This window comes from Lepidochelys olivacea (assembly GCF_965140295.1).
Source record: "Lepidochelys olivacea isolate rLepOli2 genome assembly, chromosome: 2".
NCBI lineage: Eukaryota > Metazoa > Chordata > Testudines > Cheloniidae > Lepidochelys > Lepidochelys olivacea.
The window spans coordinates 83,574,197-83,597,893 of NC_140412.1; the positions used below are offsets into that span (position 1 = coordinate 83,574,197).

Consider the following 23,697-nt stretch of genomic DNA (forward strand, 5'->3'; position numbering starts at 1 on the left):
AAAAGAATTATTGAAACAAGTTTTTTTTTTAAATTTTGCACTTCAGATCCCTCCATATAAGCTTATATTCTAAAATATATGTGGCCAATTAAAATTCCTGGATAACTGAGATTTTCAGACATGACAAATCCTGTTCTGTTTTTACATCATTCAGAGACGGCAGAGATGTGCACTCCATTCAATCATAGCTCAGCTGAATAAAAACTTTTTGTTTCTAAAATCTATCAAATAAACAAAAGAACATGAACTGCAATAAATCAACTTCAAAAATTGTATCAACCTACAAAGCACACCAAAGAAAAATCACCTTTTGAGTCCAGAAGGAAAGCCCTTCTAGGTGAAACTGTTATGGTTATTAGAAAACGTCTTTATTTCTACTTAAATCAATGCACAACTCCACGAGATAATAATTTCAAAGCTTTGGAAATATGGCTATGATGTGTCTTAGCTCACTTAGAAAACCACTGCAGTTTATCACTACTTTTACCACACTTCAATAGTGGGAGTCAAACATCAAAAACAAAAGGCTGCTTTTTCTCCAGTGAGGAAAAACATGTCAATTCAAGGTACCCATTCTGTTTAGGATGTTCACTATAAAGGAGTATTTCACAACATCAGCAAAAATAATATAATAAATAAATAAAATGGATTTTTAAAAAAACTAACACTTTTCAAGCTACTATTAAGAGCTAAACTTATCCCAGTCTCATCAGGTCCTTAATACTGACAGAATAAATTTTGAAATATGTTTTCTATCTTTAAGTTGTAAATGATGCATGCTAAAAATCTACTTGGCAATCCTATGGAACATGTGAGGTACTTTATCTCCCCCAGTGGTCATTTCTACAGCATGCAGCACTTTCAGCCCCTACCTGTCTGAGTGAACCCTGATTTGTATCCATTAGCTCTTCCGCTCTCTGGGGCCGTGGATGGTGACACTGAAGAATTTGGTTTAGCAGAATGGCTAGCAGCAGATGATTGTCTGCTTCTACATTCTGGAAGTGAAGCAGCTACAGTACATATTAACAAGGCCTGGCTTTCAGTGCAACAGTTTAGTGCAACGGTGTTAAACATTGACAAATGTTAAAAGCACATACGGTATGACATGCAACAAATAGCAAAGTTCAGCTAAAACATCTCTCAGGATTTAACCAACCTAATTTAATTATTTAGTTACAAAAACCCTCCCCATAACATTCATATCAAGGGGCCTTCAACTTAAAGCTGAAGATATTCACCCTAGGTGCACCCAGGGTGCAAAACAAGAGAGCAAAACCTGAGTACGTGATCCCTCTTTCCATTCCCCTGAGATCAGCGTCCCCAGCTTTTATCTTAGAGTGCAGTTTGCGGAGTTAGTTTTTCTATGCTAGCATGAATTTATAAGTGCTAGCATGAATTTATAAGTGATTAGATTGGCAGAGCAGTCCAGGAATTGTGGCTGGAGAATAGGCTGAGAGCCACTCTGCCAGATCCCGGAAGAAAACACCCAGACATAGGAGGCGATTATCGGGCTGATGGACCGCTTTATTTCTGCGGAAGGGGGGATTTGAGGCCTCCTCTGGGGATGTGGTGAGGAGGGGATAGAAGAGAGATGGATGAGAAACTCTCCTTTTACCTAAATCTTTAGCCTCTTGGGTGAAATCCTGGCCCTACTGAAAGCAGTGAAAGTTTTGCCATTGAGTTCAATGAAGCCAGGATTTCACCCCCTAGCTTTTTAAATACTTAAACCCAAAACTTTTAAGGTTCACCCAACACTACATAAAAATTTTCTAAAATCTGTAAACATGCTTCTAGCAAATGGGTTATTCTTTACCTTTCCAGCAGATAAGGGGTCCCTTTGACAGTACACCTTGGGAGCTTCTTACCAGGTAGTACTTTAAGTGCTTCTGCTTCTTTGGCTGAGTGGTTAGTTTCAAGTTAATGTGGTTGGAAAATTCCGTGAAGTATCGAAATCCCCTTTCTCCACAGCCTATACAATTCCCAGAAAACCCTGCAGGAAAGGGTGGGGGAAAAGGTACACAAACAAAATAAATTCCTTTTGAAATATACTGGGAATTAGGCCATTTTAGCCTTACCTGAATCTACTACAGTAACTGGGTAAGCTTCACACATAGCATAGGAATGACAGGAAGACAGACAAACAACAGAGACAGACTTTTGCTGCCTCACACCACTTTGTTTGAAAATGCCCTCTCTCTAGCTGTTACTAAGTTAGGCCCAAAAACTATCCCCCAATCTTCCACACTGTACAGTTCCTCAGAAGGGAGCAAATTCTCAGAAGAAAGCACAATAGGTACATGAAGACTGAGAAAGTTATTCACAGGATGATCCAACACCCTCCATGTCAGTACCTTTCACCCCTGCTCCTAGCACAGAGTGGAGGACCGGCTCCAAGAAGCATGCTTCCTTTCCCAAACCTGACTGATCCACAGTTTTGTGTATAAAGTTAATGCTGCCTAAGGCAGCCTTAACTCCCGGGGCACTGTGAAATTCCCCTTTGGTCTTCCTGAAGAAGGAGCCTTCAAAAAGCAGGGAAGCGGGGGGCTAAGTAATACCTTTGCATTATTAAGTTCTCAAATGTAAAAGTGTAACACACGTCCTGATTACTTTCTTATGACTTATGATTTTCCCCCTTATTAGGGTCTTAAAAGGACACAAATAAGAAATCACTTAATCCAAAATCCTTAGTTCTACTGAGACAGAAATTTAGAGCTTTTATTAAATTTAACAGATTAGGAATACAGCCAAAAACTGGGTAGAAGACCATTTGATAGTAGAGACACTAAAATTATTTTGTGGAGAGAGCTGAATTACATCTTTGCACTAGGGTTTGTATGGTAGGACAACAGAATTAGGGCTATGTAATTTTCACTGAGGCCAATGAGAATTGTGCACTAGAAGAATTGGCTTCTGAGTAAGAGATGGGGAAGACTAAGTTTATTCCTAACCATATGCCCTTGCATTTGGCTTTATTAAAACACGCATTTGAATAATCCCAGTTTACCAATCCATCAAGATTGTTCTGTACAACTGACATCCTTATTATTTGCCAATCCACTAATTTTTGCATCATCTGCAGATTTTACCATCAACTCATTTAAATCACTGAAAAAGATATTGAAGGGCAAGTGGCCAAGAACAGGTCCCTGTAAGCAGAGGTGCTGGAACTAGGGGTGCTGCTGCTGCACACCCTAGCTTGAAGTGGTTTCCATTATATACAGGGTTTACAGTTTGGTTCAATGGCTCTCAGCACCTCGACTATACAAATTGTTCCAGCACCCCTGCCTCCATTAGAAGCATCTCTATTTGATGATGATTCCCCATTAACAATTACTTTTTGAGAGCTATCTATCCATTTAATAGGTGCTACACTGATTTTTGCAGTGCTAATTTTTATAATCAGAGTGTCATGAGGTACTGTGTCAAATACTGTACAGACGTCTACATCAAAAGTTAACTTTATCAACCAAACTTGTAATCTCATCAAAAAACAATATCCAGTTTCTTTGACAAGACCTATTTTCCATAAAACCATGTTGATTGGCATTAAATTATATTGCCATCTTTTAATTCTTTACTGATTACTTCCCATGATTTTGCCCAGTCAAGCTAACTTTCCTATTAGTTACCTGGATCATCCTATTTACCTTTTTAAATACTGCACAATATTATTTCTTTACCCCAGTGTTCCATGATTTATTAAAAATCAATAACAGGGGCTCAGAGAGCTCCTGAGACAACTATTTTAAACTGCTTGTGTATATTATTACCCAGTCCCATACACTTTTACATTTTTAATTTTAGTAGCTCACCGGCAGAGCACAGATGAGCTGTTGGCTCATTACCAAATAAGATGACAGGCAAGAAGAGGCTAAACTATGAAGGTAAGGTCTTAAAAGGAAAGACAATTTGTAACATGGAAGTGGAAAAGGTGGAGCGAGTGGAGGGATACAATGAGGGGAAGGGCAGGTAGGATAATGTGATTGGACCAATGAGGCAAGATAATGAAATTGGCAGTAGCATTTGAATGGATTACGGGCGACAATATGGCATTTGTCAAGGACAAAAATGAGGAAGCTGCAATAGTTAGGATGTAAGATAATGATGGCCTGGACTAGAGTTTTAGCTAAATAAATCCATTAAAGCTTTAGCGAAATTTCTTGTCTATTGAAAAGTCCACCTCAATGTATTCTAGGCACCACAGGAACAGGGAAGAGAGAGAGGAAATTCAAGATGGAGATTGATGGTGCCAAAAAACCAACAACCTTACATCACTTTTATTGGTCTGTTCACCCAGCAGTCATAGGCCAAGAGGGCAAAACAGGTGTGCAGATGCATGTCTCCAATTAGCAAGAAACATTACTGTGTTATTTCATATTTTAATTATTATAAATATAATCTGTGTCTGCTAATTCATGTTTCTTATTCATGAAATGAAATTTTTACACACTGACTGGAGGTTAAAAATTGACTACGTTTCACATTTATGCCCCAGTGCTGCAACAGACTTTGTGTGGGTGGACTCCTGTACCTATGTACGGCCATATTTTAAACAGGCTTTTCAAGAAGTTCAGTTATAGATTTAGTTTCATAAATACGGAACTCTCTTCAACATACCATGAAGAAAAATTCATTTCTTGAATCAACTTTAAACCAACCTTTTAGTTATCAATTGTTGTAACAAGAATAATAATGAAAACCATTTACCTAAAAGTGCATTTTTTCCATGATCATCTGGCAAAAACCGCTTGTCAACAGCACAGACTAAAATATGCTCAGGAAGATTTGGAGACTTGGCTCCTACCAGCAGGAAGCCTGCTGGGATATCAATTTGTTCCACACACAGCGATATTAACCGCAAATCCTTGCCTGCTTGACAAAAACCTGAAAAGAAAAGATGTGTGATTAAACTTTTACGAGTGGTTTGCTGTCACTTTCTCTTTTGTTTGTTTCAGCTATGCAAAGCAGCCAAGGAAGATGTTTCCCATTATTATCTAATTTAAATTCTTTTTTTTTTAGAAAATACATACATTGTGTAAATGTATCATCATTTAGGGTCTAATCCAAAGACCACTAACGTCTTTGGAAAGACTTCAACTAAGCTCAGCGTGGGTTTTGGATCAGGTCCTTAATAAGGATACAGATCCACTGGCAGGGGGCATCAGCGAAAATAAATAGCCATTATTTACCTAAAAGGCTTCTGATTGGAGAAAGTAAGTAAAACTCTGGAGATCAGAAATCAAATGGCTAAGAAGCAGATACCTTTTCCACTATTCAAGTCCAGTTTTAAATAGAAGAAACGCTAAAACACTCAAACGTATGAAAAAGCCCTACAGTGCAAAACTCATCCTGTGTTTCCTTTCCATCTATACCACGTCACTTGAAACTAAACAAAAAAAGTTATGAGTTCATAAAAACAAAACAAACAAACCTCTTAAATTATTCCCAAGTTCTATCTTCTCTGCATCTCTCTTTAGATTGTAAGCTTTATAAAGGGGACAGTCTTTAACTTTGTGACTTGGTGCTAAACAAACATATTAATAATAAAAAAGACTGCTACATATCCAGTGTTTACTAAGAAAAAAACACTAAAAAACCCATCAGTAGTTTATGAAATTTGACCCTAAGTTATACCTACACCAACTCTTTATGCTCAGGAACACTGAAATAAAAGAAATTTCAGTGATATATTATTCAAATAGAAGTTTTTTGGGGTGCTCCAGCTTTTATTTTCCATCTGTGTATTACATTGTCTAATATATATAACTGTTACTGTTTATGTGATGCAATCCATTTTTCAGAGGTTTATACGTTTTCTTTGAAGAAAAAGATGCATTTAAAAACTCAGTTCAGCAGTGGGGCTTTCAGAAGACTGTTGCTTTTTGTTTGCCCCTACCCTCATAAAAAACTAAACTCAGCCATATGAGACTTAAAATCATTTTTCAAAATTCACAACTTGTTTGTTTAGGCATTTTCAAAATTTCCAATTTTAAAAAAAATTTAAAAGCAATTTCTGAGTTAAGAACAAATCAGAAAGAGATGGAATTTATGTTATCATTGGTTCATAATGTAGGTTGACATTTGAGTTTTGAAGTTGAGTTTTGTGCGTTTGCGTTTAACTTTAAAAATAGAAAACCCATTCGTGGGCCAGTCAACCAGCATCTGTATTGGATTTATGGGGATCAAAATGACTGGCCACATTCTCTGCTGGCATAAGTCAGGGCAGCTCCATTATTGATCCCAAACTATTTACAACAGAACAAAATCTTGCCCTACTTTCTCCCTGATTTACTTCTAGTTCCACTTTGAAGACTGAGATGACAGACACCAGAGGGAGCCATCTTTATTTCTTGTCCTCCTCCACCGGAAGGGATATAGTGACAAGGGACCTTTTGGTCTCTCTTTTCATAGGCAATGAAACTGTTAGTGGAAGCATTATAAAGCCAGGTTTATAAATGGTTCATGCGAACACAATTTCAGCACAGGTAGCCTGGCTAATGTACAGCACACACAATAACTTCATAAGCCATTTTGCTAACCTGGCTCTATGATAGTATGTCCCTACCTAATTTCCACTTCTACAGGTGCAGGAAAGCTCGCCCATCTGTCAGCTGCAGCAGGAGGTGGTAAGTAGATTTGTTTCAGGGCATTAGCAAATATGGGGTTGGCAGGTGACAGGACACTCCACTATTGGTTGACAGGGAGTATGGTCTTTACTTCAATGCACACCAGGAAGGTTCTGCTACTGTGGCAGAGGAAACCTGAAAATCCTTTTTCAGTGCCTATTTGTGCATATACAGTATAGTTTACCAAAGAACAGCTTCAAAAGGCTCTACTGTATCGGTTGTAGCAAACTATTATAAACCTTCATTATTAATTCAATTTTAACAGCCACATCCAAGGCATTACCATCTATGTACTTTAATACTGTACACCCTGATCCTGTAAAAATTCATGCATCTACATAACTTTACCCTTGTAAGTAGTGCCCTTAACATCAATTTGAGTCATGCCGCATGGAGGATGCCATTTTGAAAATGGCATCCTTCATACAGTGTTAACTCACATACGTGCACAAGTTCACACAGGTGAAGGCATTCCAGTAACATACAGCCTATTCAGTACTACTACACCATCACTTGAAGGAAAGTCCTATTTTGCTCAATCTAACGGAAGACACGTAATATTTTCACATAAACGAGTTTAGTGTAATCAGGGGCGTTATCAATGTAGACATCATACAGGTGGGGATGTAACCCGGTTCTAGATAAAAGGAGCTCTTCTGGGTAGATTGTATTTTACTCAAAATGTAAATTGCCTGCTTACCCAGTTGTGGGTGGTACATACCACTGAGATATTATGGCTAAAATTTTCAAAGAAGCCTTACTTCATTAGATACTCAAATCCCATTGACATTCAATGGAAGTAGTGTGCCTAACTCTCTTTGGCTCCTTTGATAATACCAGCCTATACCTCGGTCTAAAATGGCAAAATTACCCACTGATACAACAGGGGTCAGCAATGAAAAATTTTGCTATTATACACAAGGCTTATGATACAAAAGATGTGATTGTTTTAACAATTACTCTTTAGTACGGTCTTAACTAGGAAATTTTATAAAAATGTTCCCAACTCCACTAACACTGACTGTTGGAGCTTTATGCTAAAATGTGTTATTGTTAGCAACACTAGGAGATCTAGAGTACCCAGGGTTTTGGCAGTCAACAGTTTTCAGCACTGTTGTAATCTGACCTGCCAAAATAGCTAGGTGTCACTGTGCTAAAAATCCTGTTAGCAGCTAAAACCCCACCTACAGCAGGTCTACTAATGTTCTAACACTAATTCCACTGAACTCAGGTTAGCACTGGTAGGAATTTTTGGATAAAATTCCATAGCATGCACACCACCCTGATTGAGACAGGCCTAGCAAATCACGTTGAAAAGGTGTTAGTAGGAACACAATTTAAGCTGTGTTTAAGACAGATTCATACCATCAGTTCTGATGAGGTCTCAGTGTGAAGGACAGAACAGGAGATCCTCAAAGCCCTAGAAGGAGCCCCAAGAGGAAAAAGCAACCAGGAATAGTTCATAACATTTTAACAGTCATCTGAGCATGTACCTTCTGAGCTTGTACCACTGCACCAAGGCACATCTGTGTTACACCATAATACCTTAGCACAGAGGTCCCCAAACTGTGGCGTGTGCCCCACTTTGGGGGGCATGGAGGACCATCTGGGGGCGGGGGCATGGCAGACCCTGGGCCAACCCCATGGGGGGCGGGGAGGGAGCACTACCCAGCCCCTCTCCTGCTCCGGTCCCCAGCCTCAGCCACTGGCTATGTCTCCGTTCCTGGCCTGGGGCCGAGGCTAGGGGCAAAACCAGAGTAGAGCCACACCTGACCAAGGCCTGGCTGCCAGCCCCCACTGCAGTCCAGCCACTGCCCTGCTCCTGGCCCCAGACTCACCCCCAACTGCAGCCCCAGCCTCTGCCCCCTTACCCTGTGTCCATGTCCCCCACCAACTCCTGAGCCACAGCCCTGTTCCCGGCCCTGGTGGGGCAGAGGGGGCGCTGACAGGGGTAAGGAGGAGCAGGATCCTCAAAAGTTTGGGGACCACTGTCTTAGCAGTACAACTAGCCTATGTATCAGAGGCTGATACTATAGAGTCTAGACAATAGTATCCTCTTATCTGAGAGGCTGTTTTATCTGCATAAATTTCATGCTCCCTATTCAATTAGGATAAATACATTCTATTATACAAATGCTGTACATACACAGCCTGTAATGGTACATACTACAACGTAGATACGTCTTTTAATATTTACCCAAGATAATAGATGAGAAGCTGCCATTACTATATACAAGATACTCACAAATTCCACAGTAAACTGCAAACACTTCTTATACCTTTATAATTGTTCTCTTGTATTATCTTTTGTTTACACTACTAAAAAAATAGCTCCACAAATGCAAAAACCAAAAAGATCTTTGAACATAAAACTAACGTTTAAACAAGATTTACCATCTAGCTTAAAAGTTTAAAAAGCCATGGAAAAACAAAGCTGATGTTAAAAATTTGTCTTTGGCTCACCCTCAGCATAGACAGGAGGCTGAAGAAATGACAGCAATGGGTTGCACTCAGGACTGATTTTCAGTTTTGTTTTATGCATTTAATTCACACGCTTTAAGGCTGAACTTTTAAAGGGATCCATAGTTGGCTTCCATTTGTACGAGAAGCTTTAATTGATAGCTGTTCGAGACATGTCAAATAAAAAATATTTTCTTTACAAAGACTTTAGGGGATTTTGTGTTTACACATCAACAGCCAAATCAGAAAGAGTAGATTAATAATTTTGGCCAGGTACCTCTGTGTTAGCTTAAAGTAAGAGATTATCAGAGAATACGTATCTGCTTCTATGAAGAAAAATCTTTAATTTTCTTCCCAAAATAATGTAGACAGTATCCAAGAGCCATCCATTCTTCTTCTTTTCCACCCATGTAAGGATCATTTCTTTAGCAACAAAATGAATCATTTGTATAGAGTATTTTTGTTAATTGTTTTCTCAAAAAGTTCCAGTCATAACATTTTATTTTTCTGGCTTACCAGAAGTTCAGAGTGCTAATTTTTTTTCCTACATGATTTTGTGTTGATAATTAAATATCAGATAGATACGACTATATCCATGTAAACATCAATAAGGCACACATTTTCAAAAATTGACCTCTAATTTATGCTAGTGTAATCTGCACGCATAATTTTTTTTAGATTCGGTTCATATCAAGTGTATTTGCACTATATACATGCTCATTTATATAGGTATTTATACATAAAAATTCTGTCAAGTGACAGTATGTACAAGTTGTTTACACAAGTGATTGCAATTTGTACTATAAAAATGATGCATTCACCAATACAAGCCAGATTTGGAAATTTAACCCTTTACTGTTATTTGCATGGATACAGGTATCTCCTGATGTATAGTTACACATGAAGAGGGGGTAAAAGCTAGGGCTGTCAAGTGATTAAAAATATTCATCGTGACTAATCACACTGTTAAACAATATTAGAATACCATTTTATTTTAATTTTTGGGATGTTTTCTACTTTATCAAATGTATTGCTTTCAGTTACAACACAGATCACGAAGTGTACATTGCTCACTTTATATTTATTTTTGATTACAAATATTACTGCTATAAAAACAAAAGAAATTGTATTAAAGTACTTGTATGAGGTGAATTGAAAAATACTCTCTCTTTATCATGAAAGTTGATCATACAAATGTAGAATTATATAAAAAAAATAACTCATTCAAAAATAAAACAATGGGCTTGTGGCTGAAGCATGAAAAGGCATACAAATGTTTAGCATATCTGGCACGTAAAATACCTTGCAATACCGGCTACAAAAGTGCCATGCCAACGCTTGTTCTCACTTTCAGGTAACATTGTAAATAAGACGCCAGCAGCATTATCTCCCATAAATGTAAACAAACTTGTTTGTCTTAGTGATTGGCTGAACAAGTAGTAGTACTGAGTGGACTTGTAGGCTCCGAAGTTTTACATTGTTTTGTTTTTCAGTGCAGTTACGTAACAAAAAAAAAATCTACATTTGTAAATTGCACTTTCACGTTAAAGAGATTGCATTACGGTATTGTATGAGGTGAACTGGAAAATACAGTTTCTTTTGTTTATCATTTTTACAGTGCAAATATTTGTAATAAAATAACAATATAAAGTGAGCACTGTATACATTGTATTCTGTGTTGTAACTAACATCAATATATTTGAAAATGTAGAAAAACATCAAAAATATTTAATACATTTCAATTGGTATTCTATTGTTTAACAGTGCTATTAATCGCAATTAATTTTTTTGAGTTAATCGCATGAGTTAACTGTGATTAATCGACAGCCCTAACCCCCTCAACCCCATTTTAGCTGTCATTTGGCCAACAAAAATCAACCACTATAATCCTTACAATGTTTAGAAAATATTAAAAAAATAAAAGTATACAAATGAGCTCTTTGATTCACTCCCCGCTCAAAAAAAAAAAAAATTTACCATGGGATCCTCAGCTTTGTTTTAAAAAGAGAGCAGGCACTTAAATCCTGATTAGTAATTTGCGAAGTGCCAAAAGCAACGGGAAAGAAGAATAATGAATAGCTCTTAGGGACATCATCTGCATTTCTTTGGAAGAAAATTCAAATGTTTTCCTTCACACAAGCATGTTTGCATTCCACAATCATCTTAATTTAAACTAGCACAGGCCTGTCTGCCCAATAAGGAATAGTCTTGTCCGCACAGCTGTGGAAATACAAGCAAAAGGGCTAAAATCTTTTGAAAGCAAAGATTTTCTATTTTGTTTTCTTTTTTCACCTAAAGGTACCAAACAACACCCTTAGTATGGGGTACAAACTTGTATCTGTACTGCAAAAAATATATTTGCATAAGAAATTAGCTTCTAGGAATTACATATGAATTGCAGTTCACTGTCACTCACTATTGTAACTTCACAGCAACTGATCAGGTGTTAAGTACCTGCTTACTTAATTGCCTCTGAAATTACTTTTGACCTCCTTTAGACCTCAGGTAAATTGAGGATTTACTAACAAAAGGAAGGTGCTACTATTGTGTTTCACACATATCTTGCATATAATGCCATTCCACAAATTAAGACAAGCATGCTTTAAAGGCATGGCAATGAAGAGGTTAAGAACTGTTTACTGTATTATCTAGTTGTACATTTGAGGTCATTATGCTAAAAGCTGTCAGTATTTCCATTGGTTTTAGAGTAGCAGCCGTGTTAGTCTGTATCCGCAAAAAACCTTCACAGAAGTTTATAACTGGGCTATAAAAATCCATTTGGAGCTAAAACTTCTGCCAAAAACCAAAAAGAAACACTTATGCTTATTGCTTAAAAAGGCTTTATTTTTACAAACAGAATAATTATGTGGACTTGTCACCCTATAATGGTCTTCCAACAAGAAGGATAAAGGACCTCCTGCTACTGCCAAGTTAGGAAGAATGTTCAGCAAAAATGTTACTTGTGTTTTATTCATTATCAAAGGCAATACAAACCAGTTCATGCATTTCTGACTGATTTATGACTCAGCCATGTGAATTTGGGGAATTATGTGATTTTTTAATAAAAATTAGGATGTTATATGGAATATGAAATGACCATGAGTGAAATCCTGGCCCCACTGAAATCAACAACACAACTACCATTGACTTCAACAGGACCAGGATTTCACCCCACATAAGGTACAACCCTTGAGACATTTAACCTAAAGTATCTGTATAATCAGCAAAACTTATGAATTGCAGACTCAGGAACCAAGGACCCAATCCAGTACATGTTCAGGTTGGAGCACCCTGAGCAGCCCCACTGACTTCAACTTTTAATTTTTTATCTATTATTTTGAATTCAATCCTAATATTACTTTTCTTTGTAAGCAACTGCTGAGTTGCTTCAGGGACGTCATGCAATGGAAAATGGAAGGTTAGGTGATCTGTATGATCACATATAGGAGGAAAGGTGGTCACTGAGTCAATTTCTTTGTTTAGACATGGTGTAGAACATGAACATATTTGGGTACCCATGCACTTACAACAATACATATAATTATACACAATCTATCAATTGGCGTGGGTTCACAGAAGAGCCAAGAGAATAATTAGAAAACATGCCTTATGGTGATAGGCTCAAGCCTAAAGGACAGTTAAGGGGTGACTCGATCATAGTTTATAAGTATGTACATGGGGAACAAATATTTACTAATGGGCTCTTCAATCTAGCAGACAAGATCCAATGGCCAGAAGATGAAGCTGGGCAAATTCAGACTGGAAATAAGGCATACATTTTTAACAGTGAGGGTAATTAACCATGGGAACCATTTACCAATGGTCTTGGTGGAGTCTCCATCACCGACAATTTTTACTTCGACTGGATTAAAAAAAAAAAAGATATGCTCTAGTTTAAATGGAATTATTTTGGGGATTCTATGGCCTGTGTTATACAGAAGGTGAAACTAGAACAGGGATCAGCAACTTTTGGCATGAGGCCCACCAGGGTAAGCCCCCTGGCAGGCGGCACCAGTTTGTTTACTTGTTGCGTCCACAGGTTCGGTCGTGGACTGAGGGATGTGCTGGCTGTCGCTTCCCACAGCCCCATTGGCCTGGAACTGTGAATCACAGCCAGTGAGAGCTGCGATCGGCCGAACCTGCAGACACAGCAGGTAAACAATCCAGCCCGGCCCGCCAGGGGGCTTATGCTGGCGGGCCGCAGGCCAAAAGGTTGCCGATCCCTGGACTAGAAGATCACTATGGTTCCTTCTGGCCTCAGAATCAATGAATCTGTCAGTCTACAGCTACTCTGATGAAACGTCAGCAATGTTTTAAAATTTCTTCCCTCTCCTTTTCCAACAATCAAAAAATAAAATCCCTCCCCACCAACCCAGCATCTTCAGGAAAACCCTTAATAGGAACATGAACTGAAAGGGACCCCCTGGGTCATTGAGTCTAATCCTCTGCTATTCTGAACAACTCTGTGATATCATCCCATTCATAAATTCAACACAATCCATTTTAAAACTAGTTAGGTTGTCTGCCTCCACTGCTCCTATTGGAAGGCTGTTCCAGAGCCTCACTCCTTTGATGTTTAGAAACTTTCTTCTAATTTCCAGCCTAAATTTATCCATGGCCAATTTATACCCAGTAGTTCTTGTGCCAACATTGCCATTTAGCTTAATTAGCTCTTCTCCCACCCTGTCTTTTACCCCCTTAATGTATTTATGGGGTATGTCTACACAGCTTCTGGGAGCGAGCCTCCCACCACTGGTTCACACACCTGTGCTGCTAGCACTTGCGCTAATGTTTTTAAAATAGCTGTATGGATGATGCTTTTACATTATGGTTCAGGCTGGAGTTTGGGCTCTGAAGCCCACCCCATACCCTGGAGCCCAAGCTCGAGCTTCCACCTGAGCCAAATATCCACATTGCTATTTCTAGTGCACTAACATGAACTCTGCCACCACAAGACTGTCAACCCAGGCTGTGAGATACACTCCCAAGAGCTGTTTAGAAATACCATAGACAGCAAAAATATTCCCCTCTCAGCCTTCATTTCGCCGGGTTAACAAGCCAAGCTCTTTTAGTCTCCTTTCAAAAAAAATAGACTCTCCATTCCCCGATCATCCTAGTAGCCGTTCTATGCACCTGTTCCTGTTTGAATTCAGCTTTCTTGAACATGGGTGCCCAGAACTGTACGCATTCCAGACAAGATTTTACTAGTGCTTTGTACACCGGCATTAGTACTTCCCTATCTCTACCGGAAATACATCCTAGGATCAACATTTGCCTTTTTCATGATCACATCACACTGGAGGCACAGTCATTCTGTGATCGACTAATAAATCCAGCTCTCTCTTCCTCTGTCATTTCCAATTGATGAGCTCCCATACAGAAAAGCTTTGCAGCCACCCAATATCATTATACTTGTGGTTTCAGAGTAACAGCCGTGTTAGTCTGTATTCACAAAAAGAAAAGGAGTACTTGTGGCACCTTAGAGACTAAACAATTTATTTGAGCATAAGCTTTCGTGAGCTACAGCTCACTTCGGAAGAGCTGTTTGGAAACGTCTTTCCCCCCAAAATACTTCCCAAAACCTTGCACCCCACTTCCTGGACAAGATTTGGTAAAAAGCCTCACCAATATGCCTAGGTGACTACAGACCCAGACCCTTGGATCTTAAGAACAATGAACAATCCTCCCAACACTTGCACCCCCCTTTCCTGGGAAATGTTGCATAAAAAGCCTCACCAATTTGCATAGGTGACCAGAGACCCAAACCCTTGGATCTGAGAACAATGAAAAAGCATTCAGTTTTCTTACAAGAAGACTTTTAATAGAAATAGAAGTAAAGAAATCACCTCTGTAAAATCAGGATGGTAGATAACTTACAGGGTAATTAGATTCAAAACACAGAGAACCCCTCTAGGCAAAACCTTAAGTTACAAAAGAGATAGACAGAAATAGTTATTCTATTCAGCACAATTCTTTTCTCAGCCATTTAAAGAAATCATAATCTAACACATACCTAGCTAGATTACTTGTTAAAAGTTCTAAGACTCCATTCCTGGTCTATCCCCGGCAGAAACAGCATATAGACTGCTCTGTCAGACCAAAGAGAAAGAATTCCAGAGTCAAGAGCCCTCCACTGAAACCACACCTCCCTCGACCTCTTCCAGAAACAGACATCTAGGAACTTGCCATCTTCAACACCTCAGCTTATCTCAATTGTCAATTCTGAGTCCGAATATAAGGTAACCAGGACCCAAAATCTAAGTGAGCTTTGTAAGTCAAAGCCAACAAACAGAATTGCATGCACAAATGAATTCAAAGGCAGTACAAACTAAAGAACATGGATGTAAAATGCTCCATGTGTGAAACCCTACTAAGTACAATATGCAGGGATACTGCAGATGTTTATATCACACTCAGCACCCTGGCATCTGAGCACCTACCTGCACTAAAAGTACCCCCAAGTCTTCAAGTGTAGCTCCAAAGAGTAATCCAGACTGGAGGTGAGAAAGGCATGGATGATTGTGGCACAGTTTGTATATGAAAAGAAAGCCAAAGATGGAAAGGAACACTCTTGACAACTGTTGCTGTCTGGACAGCTAGAAGCAGCCAGGGATCCAGTAGGTTCCCAAGGTTGTGCAACTTAGCAACCGAAGGCAGACACACTCCACACCTGAAGGGACCAAAATCACTTCCATCATCGGCTCAGGTTGTTTCTCACAATCTACAACTGTCACTTTATGGCTTTAACTGGGTGTACTTCTACCAGCTAGCTGTCATTCAAGCCCTGACCTTGGTCAGTCACTAGAAATGCAAGCAACCACTCCCATGAAATAGAGGCACAGAACTAATTTCCATCAACATTCTGAGGACACTTCACCCCAAAGAGCCTCACATGCATACCCTGAACAGGAAGAAAAATAAAACCCCGGAGTACTCCAATGAGAGAACCTAGGAGCAGGGAAGCAATTGCTCAAAGGCTATCAGAGTCCACTTGGAGAAAAAACAACAAAGCCACTGTATCCATCCCTGCCAAGTTACACAGACATGTCAGTGCTGTATCAGGATAAATGACATCCTATGCTGTGACAAATCTAAGTGAATCAACACAAGCACTTGATCTTGGTCTGTTGCTACAAGACCATCAACCAGTGAGACCAACTTAGTTTCTGTGTCATTCCCAGGTCTAAAATCTGAAAATAGTCCAAAAAAAATATAAATAAATAAACCCTCTGAACACACCAGCCAATGTGAATACTATATCACAACAAACCTCTCTCAATAACTTTCCCCAATTTCTGATAACAGCCCAGTGTTTTTGGAGTCAAGGCTTTTGGGGTTCCTTTGTTTTGGAGGACAGACATGCCCATCTAAGACAGACGGATCCAGAAGGGACCAATACATAAGATTTTTTTTTTAAAAAAAGTGAACATTTGCCACCAATTACCACAGAAATTTTCTGTTCTAATTTGGGGAGAAAACTGGTAATTACAGATACCAATCTGTATAGTAGCTGTTGGCAAACAATGACTATTTAATAACAACTATTGCAAAAAGGCCAACAAACCAGCAGAAATTTAACATTAACATAAATAAGTTTATATAACAGTTATGATTAAGTTATTTTCTTCAAGGAATTTTTAGGTCTGTAGGATATCAAACCAATAAGAATGTAAACCCGTTATTTAATATTTACTCCTAACAGCTTTCTCCCTAACCATTCTATCCACACAATATCCAACATCATTGCCTTCCTGCTCATATTTTCAATAACTAGCATGGTCAACAAGTCTGTTTATCCTTTTAAAAAGCTTAGGTGTGACTCTGAACCTGTTACACTGGTAAGCAGCTACTCATGCAAGCACCCCTTTATGGCTATGGTAATACTCACCTGAGTAAATATTCACTAATGTAAGGAAAATGTTCGCTGTTTGGCTCTTAGTAATTAATTAGGGCCATAATGAGCCTTAGCCACTTCTAACAAATAATACAGACTTTTTTATACACTGTATCAAACCCCCTTATTTGAATATTTCCCCCATAACTGTTAGCTACATTTTTAAACAGCTATTTTAAAATCTTTTGGAATTCTACAAAGTCATATAAAAGGTTGGGGCTGACTGTCTATGTTAGTTACTCATGCAAGTCAACTAGTATAATTTTTATAGACTTTAAAAATGTTTAAAAATAGTTTGAATGCTTTAAAAAGCCTCTTGTTAAATTTATGTTTGAAAATGTTACATTACATTCTATTCTGGGCCATATTTGAAAATGTAGTCTCAGTCCAAAGCCAAAATTTGATCACAGTTCCAAATTTCTGAGCAGAACTATTCATGCGACTAAGGGTACACTCCTGATACCTTTGTAAAAATCACTTCCTTGGTCACCAGGCAATATCACAATTCAGCATATTCATTTGATCAGTTTTCATTATTACTAGTTTCTAACCTTAAACACTACAGATTACAGTGAGAACTGATTTAAGCACAGGAATGAGAACTAACCATCGGTAGTGCAAGACCCTTCTGGGGCAGGTTTTTGTGAATATGGGATTGGTGGACTACTTGAATCTGACATGTCTTCATCCTCCTCCTCGTCTTCCATTTCATTAACAGTTTGGTTATTAGAAAAATCCAGACTACCGTTCTGTGTGTAACGATGTACCAACTCTTTGTCCAATTCTTCCACCTTTGGTTTTACATCTGAAAAGAATACAAAAACAGAATCATCTCTACATCCACAGCAGTTCAAACCAATACTATGCTTGGAAACAAAATACCACAACCCTCTTTCTTTTAAGAGGCACAAAAGATGGATTTTATGTCATATGGATAAGCATATGGATTTTATGTCAAAGAATGAATTGAACTGTAATATTTTATAACCACAGTCCCCCGATACTTGAGGGCCTCTTTTTGAAAAAAAAAATGACAAACTGAAGTGTGCCATACTTGCATAGTTACCTTCTGGCAAGAAAGGAGGTTGGTCTGGGTCCAGGTAGAGTTGAGAGAAGATTGGCCGTGGGACAACACTACTGCATCTCAGAGAGGCTTCTATAGAGTTGTGAAGAGCTTCTTCAAAACGGGCGGATTTCAGTTGCCCTGCATATGAATTCCCCATGATCTACCAAATTTAAAAAAAAGGGGGTTGGCTGTTAAGGGAATAGGGAAATATATACACAGATACCATGTGTTCAAAACGATCATTTATGAATCAATAAATAGCCCATATAGTACCCATGAAAGATCAACATTAGCAGTAGCATTTAGTAGTTAATGCAAAATGCAGTGAAAAAAAAACTTGAAATAGTACAGTTTGTTACTGTTTGGGTTTGGAAGCCTCCATTATTTCCTTGTTTCTGCAGTTAGCCCATCTCAAATACATTGGTTATACACCAATTCCCCTTAAGTTTTACCTCAACTTCAAGAGTCTACCTGATGCAGAATTTAATGGAGGGCAGATAAAATCATCTAAAATGATGTGAATTGACTTTTAGTACACAAGGTATATAATCCTGCTTTTATTCTCTTTACCTGTATCTTCTGGGATTTGAGAGGGTTGGTTGAGATAGAGAATACAGGAATATGCAGAATTTACAAATTAGCTTATTTCAGTAACTGTCCAGTTATGTGGCTGCATGACTATATTTATGGAAAAGTTATGTTTGCAGAACAATTGTACGCACAGGCATCTTATTGAGTCTGTTGCCACTGCCGATATCAAGTTAAAGTATCTGAAAGGCCAGTATTTTCATTCTAAAGATTCTTGACCTTTTTTCATAAAGGATGCAAGGTTAATACACTGCAAGTGGTGGAGTTTATAGTATTTCTGTACTTATCACCATTGTTATCAATATAATTACGACTAGACAATCTGAACCCTACAACTAATGATATAACAAGTTTTCATCAAACAATGAATACAAACAACGTCAGCACAGTATACAGGCAAAGCTGTGAAATGTTTTTATTTTAAGCTATACATTACATTTTTCACTAGTACACATTTAACCAATCAAATTTCTCAAGAGTTAATTTTCCCGCTCATTTATTTGATAGTGAATGTATTAAAATATATGAAGTTAGTCAAGGACAAACCGCACTTTAAACCATAACTTGTTCTGCACTCTTAGGTGCTAGTTTGCAGCTGTGATCCACTGCACTGCTGTCTCTAATGGTGCTGAATACTCTTTCAGATTTAAACATTACGTAGTGGAGCAGCCAAGTAAGATTTTACAGCGAAGTGAGGAAAAAACATACCAAATCATAATTCTATCATTTGATTGCGTCTTCACAGCACACAGTATGTATTCCAGAGACACAATGACAACTCAGCATCCACTAATAATAGGCAATCCTGGTGACTGAATTACTGTAAAATTTTATTCCAACTAAGTTAACTTTTAGCTATTTATTTAATCAGAAAGTGCAAAACAAGCTACCACTTGACCTTATTCCTTTCCCACCTTCCTGGCATCACCTCGTTCTATGACTAGGGAAGCAGTGTGGCCTATTGGATACAGCACTGGACTGGGACTGAGGAGACCTGGGTTCTATTTCTAGCTTGGCCACTGGCCTGCTAGGTAACCACTTAACCTCTCTGGCCTAAGTTTCTTCATCTTTAAAATGAGTATAATGATGGGACCTCCTTTGTAAAGCACTATTTAAAGTATTAATTATGTCAGGAAGCACATTTAGACAGGGAAGATGGTCCTGCGCTAAGGTGCTAGCCTAGAACTTGGGAGACCTGGGTTCAAGTCTCTGCTCTAGCACAGACTTCCTGTGTGACCTTGGGCTAGTCACTCAGTCCCTCTGTGCCTCAGCTCCCCACCTGTAAAATATGGATAACAGCAATTCCCTACCTCACAGGAATGTTGTGAGGGTCAATACATTAAAAATATTGTGAGGTGTTTTGAGACCATGGGGCCGGACGAATTGCATCCGAGAGTGCTGAAGGAATTGGCGGCTGTGATTGCAGAGCCATTGGCCATTATCTTTGAAAACTCGTGGCGAACCGGGGAAGTCCCGGATGACTGGAAAAAGGCTAATGTAGTGCCAATCTTTAAAAAAGGGAAGAAGGAGGATCCTGGGAACTACAGGCCAGTCAGCCTCACCTCAGTCCCTAGAAAAATCATGGAGCAGGTCCTCAAAGAATCAATTCTGAAGCACTTGCATGAGAGGAAAGTGATCAGGAACAGCCAGCATGGATTCACCAAGGGAAGGTCATGCCTGACTAATCTAATCGCCTTTTATGATGAGATTACTGGTTCTGTGGATGAAGGGAAAGCAGTGGATGTATTGTTTCTTGACTTTAGCAAAGCTTTTGACACGGTCTCCCACAGTATTCTTGTCAGCAAGTTAAGGAAGTATGGGCTGGATGAATGCACTATAAGGTGGGTAGAAAGCTGGCTGGATTGTCGGGCTCAACGGGTAGTGATCAATGGCTCCATGTCTAGTTGGCAGCCGGTATCAAGTGGAGTGTCCCAAGGGTCGGTCCTGGGGCCGGTTTTGTTCAATATCTTCATAAATGATCTGGAGGATGGTGTGGATTGCACTCTCAGCAAATTTGCGGATGATACTAAACTGGGAGCAGTGGTAGATACGCTGGAGGGCAGGGATAGGATACAGAAGGACCTAGACAAATTGGAGGATTGGGCCAAAAGAAATCTGATGAGGTTCAATAAGGATAAGTGCAGGGTCCTGCACTTAGGACGGAAGAACCCAATGCACAGCTACAGACTAGGGACCGAATGGCTAGGCAGCAGTTCTGCGGAAAAGGACCTAGGGGTGACAGTGGACGAGAAGCTGGATAGGAGTCAGCAGTGTGCCCTTGTTGCCAAGAAGGCCGATGGCATTTTGGGATGTATAAGTAGGGGCATAGCGAGCAGATCGAGGGATGTGATCGTTCCCCTCTATTTGACATTGGTGAGACCTCATCTGGAGTACTGTGTCCAGTTTTGGGCCCCACACTACAAGAAGGATGTGGATAAATTGGAGAGAGTCCAGCGAAGGGCAACAAAAATGATTAGGGGTCTGGAACACATGACTTATGAGGAGAGGCTGAGGGAGCTGGGATTGTTTAGTTTGCAGAAGAGAAGAATGAGGGGGGATTTGATAGCTGCTTTCAACTACCTGAAAGGGGGTTCCAAAGAGGATGGCTCTAGACTGTTCTCAATGGTAGCAGATGACAGAACGAGGAGTAATGGTCTCAAGTTGCAGTGGGGGAGGTTTAGATTGGATATTAGGAAAAACTTTTTCACTAAGAGGGTGGTGAAACACTGGAATGCGTTACCTAGGGAGGTGGTAGAATCTCCTTCCTTAGAGGTTTTTAAGGTCAGGCTTGACAAAGCCCTGGCTGGGATGATTTAACTGGGAATTGGTCCTGCTTCGAGCAGGGGGTTGGACTAGATGACCTTCTGGGGTCCCTTCCAACCCTGATATTCTATGATTCTATGATTCTATGACTGTGATATGGGGTCCACATAAGTACCAAGACGGACTGCTGTCTTCATTCTAGTTGTAAAGTGCCATGCATACATACAGTGATGGTAAAACATTGTTAGGGAGGTCGGGTGGGGAAGGAGGTACTGGAAAGTTGACTTCCTTACTGGAGCAGAACTAAGGTTATTATGACCTATCTGTGGCATATATTTGTACGTGTGGTGGGTGAAATCTTGACTCCATTGGAGTCAATAGCAAAACTCCATTGACTTCAACGGGGGCAGGATTTCACCTAGTATGTACAGTTAAGTTGATTAATATTTCATTTCTTTGCTTCCAAAATGTGTGGCATCATCTTTGACTCATACAATATTTATGTATCTATATAATTTCAACAAAAATAACTATTAGAATGCCATATTAAAAAAACTGAACTTCTGAAAGTCTCAAAATTCAGAAGTAAGTTTCCAAAAAACAGCTTTAAAGCTTAATCCTGCCCATGCTCCCAACCACACTTATACTATGCTAAATATGGATCTATGATAAGCATCATGACTATTTTCAAATTCTGGAAATTATTAATAATCAAGTAATGCACTTTATACATAGGACAACTCTCCTCTACCTGTAACAGTCATAGTCTGTTTAAGCTATTGTGGAAAATGAGGTACAGTAGGGTCTGCATAAATAGCTTTGTTGGTGGATGGTGATGATGTCATAGAACTACACCGTGAGACTGATTAATATAAGTAAAGCAGCATTTCTAGTTTGCTGAGAGAAAGTAGGTAAGACAGATTGGGCACTGTGGTTTATAGCGGAATGGTGGATAAAGGATGGTGTTTGTGAACTGCAAGATGTAAAAACGTTGCTCTGGTCATTGCAAGACAGTGAGTTAGGAGAGAGACTTGTTTTCAATTTTTTCTGGCAGGTGGACAGTATATAGGGCTTCCCAGCCCAAATGGGGTGCCCACTGACAATTCTTGGCCTAACAGCACTAATAAAGGAGGAGCCTGGCTGAACTGAGCAGGGTAGTTTCTGCTGTGATAGAAGGGGAAAGCTAGCTCCCAAGGAGTTAATCCCTTAGAGCAGGAAAGATATAACAAGGCAGCTGACTTCTTAAAGCCTGAGGCAATTAGGACAGCTGGGCCTTGTTTGGAGTTCAAGGGAACTTTAAAAGGGCAGGGCTCCTCAGAAAAGAAGAAGTAGGAAAGCCTCTGCAAGGAATGGGAGTCTGGGTAGGTCCTAACGTTCAGCACCCTGCACAACAAGCCATTGTCTAAATTAGTTTGCCTAATTTAGATTATTTGTTTGAGCTCCCTCCAAAAAACTATGGCATCTTAAGTGATTCAGAAGATTAGTAACCTTTGTGTTTCTTCTACTGAACATACTAATAGAGGCATGGTTCTATTGGGAATTTTATTTTCTTCCCCTTAAATTGGGTAATTCACGGGGCTGACAGCGGGTCATTCACAAGGACTGAACCACAACACTGCCAGAGACAACAGTAATAATAATGGTAATAATAATAATAATCAATACTTAAAATAGTTTACCTCTTCTAAAGCACAGTACAAACACAAGCAGGGCTGTTGTCACATGCCTAAATTCTGCAGAGGAGCAGAGAATGAGTAGCGACTGTCAGCATTCTTTTAAGGGTTGCTCTTCTCTATCAGCAGGAGGTGATGGCAGCTCCCCCATATCTCTCCCTCCCTTATGCTCAAGCACCCAACACATGTTGGCAAGCCTGAGGGAGAAATACAGATTTATGAAACATCAGGTGAGGATGGCCTTAGCTCACCTCTTTTGGCAGGAGAAGAAGAGAGGAGAAAATGATGCTGAAGGGTTATAGGAGTACTAGCTTGCTAGGTGTGGAGAAGGAAAACCAGAGCACAGTACAGAACTAGCAAATATTTGGAATCTGCCTGGAGTGAATTTGAGGTGCTTGCTTCAGAGTGAAAAAAAGCAAGAGGACTAAGAGGGAAAAGATCAGACTGTAACAGGGGAATTAAAAAATAATTAAGATTTGCCATATGGGTTCCAGATACACTACAGCCAGGGTGGTGCAGTAAAGAGACTGGGGAAAAGGATAAAATAACAGGATTTGACAGAGTGAAGAGGGAAAGCAACAAGAAAGGTCTGGTTTTAAGGACACATACCTGATGTGCCTGATTTAA

General features: G+C 39.3%; 1 protein-coding gene across 1 annotated transcript in view; it reads right to left on the reverse strand.

The window, feature by feature from the left end:
* The window catches only part of GREB1L (GREB1 like retinoic acid receptor coactivator), a 221,187-nt gene that overhangs the window by 89,873 nt on the left and 107,617 nt on the right, over window positions 1–23,697 (reverse strand). The window contains exons 4-8 of the mRNA XM_084619690.1: window positions 18,047–18,206; window positions 17,588–17,785; window positions 4,708–4,884; window positions 1,814–1,990; window positions 873–1,010 (exon numbers count right to left, since the gene is read on the reverse strand). Of these exons, the coding sequence (XP_084475816.1) occupies window positions 873–1,010; window positions 1,814–1,990; window positions 4,708–4,884; window positions 17,588–17,785; window positions 18,047–18,203 (847 nt within the window). The 5' untranslated portion in view covers window positions 18,204–18,206. The remainder of the gene's footprint in view (window positions 1–872; window positions 1,011–1,813; window positions 1,991–4,707; window positions 4,885–17,587; window positions 17,786–18,046; window positions 18,207–23,697) is intronic.